Here is a 9,425-nt window from a genome sequence, read left to right as displayed (position 1 = left end):
TTAGGCAACTTTAAAAAATTTCTAAATTTATTTCGAAAAGTTTTGCGATTTTGATTTTACAGATGAAGTTTTTTTGATTTTATATAATCACACATTTTGTTCTTTAAATCAAAATTACGAACTGTTTGCAAGATATGAGCCTGAGAAAATTATCACTTTTTTGCAAAAATGACCCGATGCCCCAAATATTTGGAGGCCCATAAAAAAGTGCATGACTTTCACCAACAAAATTTGTTTGTCATAATTTTTATCATTAATAAGTTAAAAAAAATATTAAAAATTAAAAAATATTTGAAAAAAAATTTTATAAAAAACAAAAAAATGTAATTTTTTTTTAAAAATTTTGAAAAAAAAATAACAATTTAAAATTTGTTTACCCAAAAATATTTAAAATTTGTATTTTAAAGTATAATTTGGTGAAGGGTAGTTCTTTTACTTGTTTTATTTGTCTTTTTATACTATCTATTTAATCGTTCCCAAATTATCTATGGTGGGTATATCATCACTTTACTATTCTTTTGTGGCGAACAGAGGGATCAATTAGAAAGTAAACACAAAATAAAGAAATTGTAAACCAATTTTGCTTTCATAATAAAATAAGAAACAGTTCTCAAATAATAAACTTTATCATTTCAAAGAAATTTTAATTTTTATTAAATACAAATTATCTCTTATTTCCGTTAATCTACGGTATAAAATGACCAATGACTGATAAAACTCTGTGGCATAAAGTAACGATTGAATTCGTTAAGTGTCTAAGAGTTATGAAATTCTACGAAATGTAATGAGCGTTAGTTGAACACTATGGACTGATGAAATTTTACATTATTTTTATTTTATTGGATTATTCGAGAAAAGTTATATTTTTCTTTGGAATGTGTAACATTTTTCAATTTAGAATAAAAAATTATTCGATCAATAATGGTCGATTAATCGATTACTCGAATAAATTTATGTTCAAGTTAAAATTGAAACAAGTAAGAGTGTTATATTCGGCTACGCCTACCTACCACCAATATGTGACAATAAAATATTTGTCTGATATAGCTGTCAAATCCAAATCTTATATACCCACCAACAATTTGTAGTTTTGTCCTTCTATGAGAATTTGATTGCATGAATAATTTCTTAAAACTTTAAATGACTTATGTTAAAATTTATGAAAAATGTAGAAATCACCAAAGGAATGACAAACTTATATATCGGTGGCTTAGTCGGCAAATATGCTAAGTTCACTTTATATGAAAATTGAGTTTTTAATGTAGAATGCTAGTGTAAATCAAAACACAAAAGAAAATGCCGTTATGTTGTTTTACAGTGGTAAACATGACAGATACATCAATATATCGGGAGATATAAGGAAAAAACCGCGACAACCTCTATTTTTGGCTTTTTTTTTTATCTATATCTGGTCATTAATATAGACAATATGGATATCTAATGATAGATAAACCGAATTTTTTTACCAAATATTTTTTTTGTCTTAAATATTTTTTCACTAATAAATTAAAAAAAACATCGAATAAAAATTTTAAATTTTTTTTAATTTTCAAAACAAAATTTTATTTTTTTTTATATAAAAAAATATAGGTCTCTTACTTGTTTTTTTAAATTTGAATACCGTCCAATTTTATAAAAGAATTTTTTCTGGATGCGGTAAAGGCGATACCAAAGTAACGGATATTCGTGGTATTAAATACACTCCAAAATGGATTTGACAGAAATTAACCCAAAAAAAAGTTATACTGAAAAAAAATTTACTACTTAAGCATATTTGTCGACTAAGCCAATAAATAATAAATAAATTTTAGGTCATTAAAATCCTTCATCAGCTTCAAAAGATACGAATATGTAAAGCTAAACCAAACCTTATTATACTGTATTTTTTCAAAAATCAAATTTTCGTAATTAGAAAATATTTAAATGGAAATGTCCAAACTACTCTAAAGAGTATGTGTCTACCGAATATGATCAAATGTGATATGTCAATTTGTTTGTGATGTCTGATGCAATATATGATATTGAAATTGTTTAGACTTTGTTCTCTAAAGATTTCAGTGATTTATTTTTAGTATACTATAATATGTTTATAATAGAGCTTAATTGAACTGAGTTTGAAAAAGCTCGTTTAAAAATGTGTCTACTCAAAATGCTATTAAGCATAGAAAAGAACCACGGCCGAAAATGAGAGAATAAAATATAAGAAATAATTACTCTCTCACAAATCATATGGCTGAGACAACAACTAAATCAGAGATATCCAAAGCTAAAACTGTAGTTGTGTTGGTGAGCGAAAGAGAGATCCACTGAAAGAAAAGTTTAGTGAACTAAATAAAAAATGCCAATATTTTTAAGGCTTTATTTGTTAATAATAATCAAGTCAACAATCTTAATCAAATTGTCGGCGACATATTATCTTAGCCCATTAATGGAGAGTTCGATATTAATCATTTTCGACAAATTTGTAAATATTTAGTATATTTTCTGATTTAAAGTTTTAAATTTAAATAATTATTTAAATATTTTATCTTAGAATTTCAAAGTAAACTTAATTTGGGGCAAGTGATTGATATTCTTTGAATTATTACAAATAAATTAAAATAAAATGAACTTAAGCATAATTGAAAAAGTCTGCTTCTGAGACTAGTCCATATATCTGGATGGTTATAGATAGAGGAGTCGATATAGCTATGTCCGTCTGTATGTTGAAATCTATTTTACGTAGTCCCCAAATAACTTACATACATGATTTATACATCAATATATAGCCGGGTCTATGGCTATTTAAAATCGATAAATGGCTGAGATGGAACTAACCAGGACAACCTGTATTTTCGTTCTATATCTGGATTACTAAGTCATCAATATGGACAATATCTATTGATAAATATTTCAAAGACGGACCTACAATGGATCAAAACTTTTTCACCAAAAAAAGATTTTTTTGCGTCACTACCAAATTTAAAAAAAGAAAAATATTTTTTTCGATAAAATTGTTCTCACTAATAAATTTAAAAATAAAATGTTGAAATAAAAATGAAAAAAAAAAATTTTAAATCATTTTTTTATTAAATTTTGTTTAGCTTAATTAAAAATATTTAAAAATGTTATTTTAATTTCAGAGATTTTTAGTAATTATTTGAATCGTTTTATATACATGCTTCTACATACCTATGTCCGCTATAGACTTCCACCGATGAGCTCCCGGTTTAATTAGAAAGGAAATGTGATGAATATGTTTTTATACACCTAAAACACTACAATTTTCCCAATCAAACATATTTAGCAATTTTGAACTAATAAACATGTTTATGTCTTGAAATTTTGTATATAGGCACCTCTACCGATGTATAGATCCACCAACAAGGGATGTTTTGAAGTTCTAATTTTAAGGGGGCAAAATCGGTATCTCGGTACCAAAATCAGAATTTATGAAAAACAAAATAAGTGGACAGGTTTGGTACTTTTTGATGACTGTGATGATGATGATAAAATGAGCGAAACCCCAGTTTTAGTACTTTCTTGTATCGCATTTTTCAGAAATTAAATTTAAATGAAATTCTTGTGCTTCTATAAAAATTTCAAATGGATTTTTTCACTTTTTTGAAATTTGAACGTAGGGTAGAAGGGGACCTTACGCCACTTTTTTTTTGAGGCGATCTCAAATTAAAACAACAATACTTATTCTTAATTTTTTTGTTGTTTCGGATACTTATATATGTTGGCTTTAGTTTAGGTAATTTCAATCTAGCCTATCTCATCTTAATATACATATTTTTTTAACATTTCTAGACTGACCAAAAACCGCGAAACCACCCCACCCATGGGATAAATACGCCAAAGGTGTGGGACAGTTTTGTCATTTGTATATTAAAACAAAAAAATCAAAAAATATAAATGTATTTTACTGTTTTAATCCTTAATTCACAAATCAAATTATAGTAAACAAGATATTTATTGTTTATTTCACATAATTTAACAAAAAAAAATTTAAAGAAATTGTGACTGAATTTTTCTATATTTTATTAAAATCAAAGGGATTCCTTGTATCTGGCGAATGTGCCCCAGGGGGAGTTATGATATTTAATATAAATTTTGTTCGTACCTCAAATTAAATTGTCGAAGAACCTATTGTTCACTATTATTGACATTATATCACCAACCAATATCTTTGTTGTATCACAAAAACTAAAGAAGTTAGCACAACAAATTCACACGCTGAAATATTTTCAAAAATTATTAAAAGCGTCTACCTCACAACATATATAAAATTAAACTTTCCAATTTTCAGGGATGATAAATAATCGATAAACTAAAACATATGGCGCATGATCCCCCTTCTACCCTATTGGTTGTTCCAATTGATCTCTCTTTTTGGTACTTTTTCTTACAAAAATATTTTTTATGTTTTTATTTTTTATAAAACACTTCCATTAATAAAGAATTAATGAAAAGAGTGACAGAAAATATACTAAAACGGGTCAATTACGTATAGTGCGGTTCTTTTTGAAACATCAACAAGGTTCCTCCACTAATTTTCGTAGTGGAGAAATATTAAAATAAAAGTTTATTTTTACTTAGAATATATCCATATTTACTTGTATATGAGTTTTTGTCTTCGTAGGATACCGCTAACCTATTCCCAGGTATGACTCCATTTTCAAATTTTTAAAAATTTTGTTAAACAAATTTCAGAATTTTTTGATCATCAAAATCATCAAAATATGACAATACCTCCTATAGTTTTTCCGTACCAGTGAGTTAAATTTTGAGATTTTAGAGAAAAACTAATATTTAGGCCATATTTTGGAGAATGGGCCGAATTTCCTTACTGTTATGATTTTAAAGTAAAAGCTATTCAGAATAGTATAATCCAGGTAATTCTAAATATAGTCTGAAAGTTTTACTAAAATCGGAAAACTTTAACCCTTAAATCGTGAAGGTCAAATTTCAAATTTTTCAATATTTCAAATTTCTCATGGAAAGATAGCGAAATGTTATATATTTTTGGGCCGATTTTGATGAAACTTAAGAAAAATGTAGCACAAAGTCCAGTATTTACAAAAACAACAGAAAAATTTAAATTAACCCATAATAGCACTTGGGATTAAAATGACCCCAAACTTCTAAAACCATTAAAAAATAGTAAATTTCAATAGAGCTGATGAAAATTTTATTTTTATAGGAAACAAACTTTAAAATATTGTGTTGTGTATTAGAAAATAGTATTACGAAGCCATTTTGAAAAATGTTCACAATTTTCTTCAATTTTGACCACACATTTTTCAAACGGCAAAATATTGTATTTATACCTGATTTTAGCTTTAATAATGTAATTAATATTTTATTGAGGATTTTTGAATAATAAAATTGATTTTAACCCTTTAGTGTACTTTTGATTTAATAGATTTAAAAAATAACTTGAATGATTGAATTTATTTAACTCTGAAAAACATTAAAGTTATCACCATTCATATTGAATGTATTTTTCGTGACTTTAAAAGTTGAGTGTCTTTTCAACCCCAAGTGCTATTAAGGGTTAATTTTAATTTTTGTGCTATTATTATAAATACTAGACATCATGTTATATTTTTCTTAAGTTTCATCAAAATCGGCCCAAAAATATATAACATTTCGCTATTTTTCCATGAGAAATTCCAAATATTGAAAATTAATAGGAGGAAAAACTATAGGAGGTATTGACATATTTTTTTCATATTTTTATTCCCTATTATGTTGTCAATAAATCCCCATGTGATGATCGAAAAATTCTGAAATTTGTTTAACAAAATTTTTAAAAATTTGAAAATGGAGTATTGAAACTGCCGTTAAAAAAAATATTTTTTTTTGGTCATACCTGGGAATAGGTTACCGATATCCTACGAAGACAAAAACTCATATACAAGTAAATATGGATATATTCTAAGTAAAAATAAACTTTTATTTTAATATTTCTCAAAATATGTTAATTTTGTTCCTACATTTCATGTTCTAGTGGCCCGAGACACGTTAATGGCCTGGCGATTTTTTAATAACTTTAACATTTTTTAACCAATTTTTGTCTTTTATTACAACGACAATTACGTACACATTTCGATTCTTTTAAATTAAATTGCTAAAGTAATTATTTAATAGAAAAATTTTTACAAAAACTGAAAAAAATGCATTTTTTCCCCTTGTAAATGCACCACAAAACTAAATCGCTAAGTCGGCACGGGTTGCCCTTCTTAAAACAAGCTAAACATTTTTTTGGTGGTATTTTATGTCATTATACAAGTTTTCAGGGGGTACCATTTCAACATTTCCAAAAATTTAATTCTAAGGGACACTCTAATGTATAATTATAAGATATGGCACAGCCGAATATAGCTCTCTGACTTGTTATAAAGTCCATTAATTTTTTTACTCGAAAACAATATGGATTTTAAATAATTTATAAAAACAATATCTTTCTTTATTAAGTATCTTAAAATAATGGCATTCATCAACATTCATTAAAAATTTATTCAATTAATTTTACTCTTATTTTTGCCCTTTCCAGAACTTTTCTTTGTTGTCTTTTTTGTGCACATAACTTTAACCACTAAACGTATACAAATTACTAAAACTGCAAAGAAAAGTAGGAAACCTCCAGCTAATATAGCAAATACATCAATATTATTTTGCTGGAAATAGTTTAGATCAAGACCAGCATTGCGCATATGTGGGGCACCCTCATGTCTCAAAACATACTCAACCCAATATATGGCCTTATCCAAAGGAGTCTGTGGCTGATCTCTATACTGTTTTGACAGCTGTTGCACTCTCTTAGTATAACGATCATTTATTAAAAGTTCCATTATGGTGGACTTAAATGATTCCTTAGTTAAGTTATTTAATTTTAATGATAAAGCATAACCGCCTTTAACAGCATTCTTAACATTCATGGGTTGATCACCAAATATGGGTATGCCCAAAATCGGTTTGCCATGGAATATAGTTTCTGTTGTACTCAGGAAACCACCATGTGATATGAACAGCTTAACATTTGGATGGGCCAAAACGGAGGGTTGAGGATACCAGGATTTTATGTAGACATTGTCTGGCTTATTGGGCAAAGTTTCAGCTTCAAATTTCCACAGCACTTTCAGTTTAAGTTCCCTAAAAGTATCCAGAATTTCCTTTAAAGTTTCTGCCGGAATATCTTTACTTTTCAGATTAGAACCCATAGAGAAATAGATGGCACCTTCTTTAGCATTGTCCAGAAATTCTTGTAGGTCTTGGGGCAAAGGGTCGGCTTTTTGTTTTATATGCAAACCACCCACTTCAATCATATTTGTGACATATGGCCTTGGATAACTTAAAGTGAAATGTTGATTTAATAATACCAAAGAGAAATTTGTGCGCGCCTCATCGAATGTTAGTTTGGAGTTGGGAAAATATTTGTGGAAAATTTTCTCTTGTGTCGGCAATCTCACATAGTTAAGATGTAAATCATCTATAATAGTGAAAACAGTATTCAAAATTCGTTCCTTAAGGCTCATGTGAGTGTCGTAAGGTAGGCCTACATGTGGTATATACGACAAGGGCGATATATTGCCCACTAAAACATCTATGAAATTCATGGTGCCAAAAGTAGATACACCCACCATGGGCGCATTAAAATGCTGACCAAAGCCATACAAAGCATCAGTCATTATGGTCTCCATAATAATCAAATCGAATTTTTCATTTTTCATAATATCTTTAACTTTTGGATTCTTCAGAACATTTTCCACCATTTCAGCGCCAATGTCGTTAAATTCACTCATTTCCTGAAAGAAATTGGATTCCTGTTCATCCACTATTGCTTCAGAAGTAAAACCTAAATTGGCAAAACAAATAAGTTTTATTTAATTAAGTGCAAATTAGTTAAGAAAATTTGTTCAACTTACCATCAAATAGTTTGGCATTTTCCATAACAGCTATATCTCTGAAATTTTTTACTGCGGTCTTTTGTGGAAACGTTGATATTGAGGTGACCTCATGGCCCCTTTCAGCTAAACCTTTTAATAAAGCCGAAGCCATTATATATTGTGAGGGTCCTGGATACCCAAATATCGATAATATTTTGGCTCCATTTGTTTCAGTTGTGAGAAATGTAAATGTAGTACACACTACTAAAATTTTAAAAACTGAAAACCAGTTCATTTCTATGACCGTGTGTTGTATAGCGGTGCGTTATGAGGAAATGCTAAACACCAACTGAAAATATATACTTGAATTCAATTGTTTAGTTAAATACTTAATACCTTATCTTGAAATCTATAAATTGTATTCGTAATCTAAAAATGGTATAAAAACACTATTTTTTAGACACAATGACGAAATTATTTTGTTGTGTTACTATGACATTTAGTTGCAGTTTCAGTCAATATATTATTGTTTGTTAAGTGTTTTCTACGTTATTGATATATTCACAATTGATTTAAAATCTGAAGATTTTTTTAATAAATATTTAAACAGATTCTGACAAGCTTTTTCTAAGCTATATTTACCTGCACTTGTTTATGCCACAAATTCATTGCTATTCCCATGTTATCTATTGGTGGTAAATTTACACCTAATTCTTCCTTTGCACTATAGGTTAAATGACTACTTTTTCTGTGCTAAATTAATAACGACTACAAAATCATTGTATTCAAACCAAAACCTTAAAGAATTTCGAAAGTAAGAATAATTCTATTAAAAAATAAAATTTAACCCACTAACGACCAAAAATTAACCCATTTACAATCATTAATGCAAACTTAATACATTAATTTATTTTAATTATACTAAAACTTTTAGTAATTGCTTAAATCTAATTCATTTTGTAAATTTAAATCAAAAAGGTACTCTTCGCTTTAAGAGGACAGTTGAATTACTTCTGGTAGAAGTGCGGAACGTAAGAGATTTATGCACATTGAAGTTATTTTCGGAAGTGGGTATTATATGGGAGCTATGACTAATTAAAATTAGCTGACATGAATTCCGTATAATTAAAATTTATTTGGAACAAAATTTGTGTAGATACCTATATAAATTAAACATTTATGACCGATAAAGTCCAATTACGGGAGGAAATTTGTATGGGGGCTAGGTGGTATAATGGACCGATTTCAGCCAATTTAAATAGGCTTCGTCCTTGGGCCGAAAAAATTATATGTGCCATATTAAGGTAGGTGTTAGACTAATATTCTTGGACTATGGTGGTGTAGGGTATAACAAATTTATTGTTTTTTTTATATGCTTCTCCACTTCATCTGAAAATATGTTTACTTCAATTTTGTCCACTACATGTTTGAAAAGTGCAAAAATTTTTTCTTTTTTTAATTTTCGTTAAGCTAAATTTCAAACAATAACCTAAAAATTATAGTATTATTCGAAAACGGCTAAAAATTGCTATTATATGTAAAAGAAAATTG

The 9,425-nt window shown here is 28.0% G+C and overlaps 1 protein-coding gene across 1 annotated transcript; it reads right to left on the bottom strand.

Moving 5' to 3' along the window:
* Nucleotides 1–6,429: 6,429 nt before the first annotated feature.
* Nucleotides 6,430–8,227, bottom strand: LOC135948862 (UDP-glucosyltransferase 2-like). Its single transcript, XM_065498316.1, has 2 exons — nt 7,914–8,227; nt 6,430–7,843 (listed from the first exon to the last, which is right to left on the bottom strand). Exons 1-2 carry the CDS (start codon nt 8,167–8,169, stop codon nt 6,507–6,509), a joined length of 1,593 nt encoding a protein of 530 aa, XP_065354388.1. The 5' UTR covers nt 8,170–8,227; the 3' UTR covers nt 6,430–6,506.
* Between the last annotated feature and the right edge of the window lie 1,198 nt (nt 8,228–9,425).

Source organism: Calliphora vicina, chromosome 1, assembly GCF_958450345.1.
Source record: "Calliphora vicina chromosome 1, idCalVici1.1, whole genome shotgun sequence".
Classification (NCBI taxonomy): domain Eukaryota; kingdom Metazoa; phylum Arthropoda; class Insecta; order Diptera; family Calliphoridae; genus Calliphora; species Calliphora vicina.
The sequence above is the reverse complement of the archived record's forward strand: the minus strand, read 5'-3'. Positions and strand labels throughout refer to the sequence as shown.

Bases quoted from the DNA above. Each gene is read 5' to 3' on its own strand.
- LOC135948862 (XM_065498316.1), bottom strand. From the start codon at position 8,169: ATGAACTGGTTTTCAGTTTTTAAAATTTTAGTAGTGTGTACTACATTT. The intron at 7,844-7,913 runs GTAAGTTGAACA...TTGCCAATTTAG, and splicing joins AAATGCCAAACTATTTGATG to GTTTTACTTCTGAAGCAATA.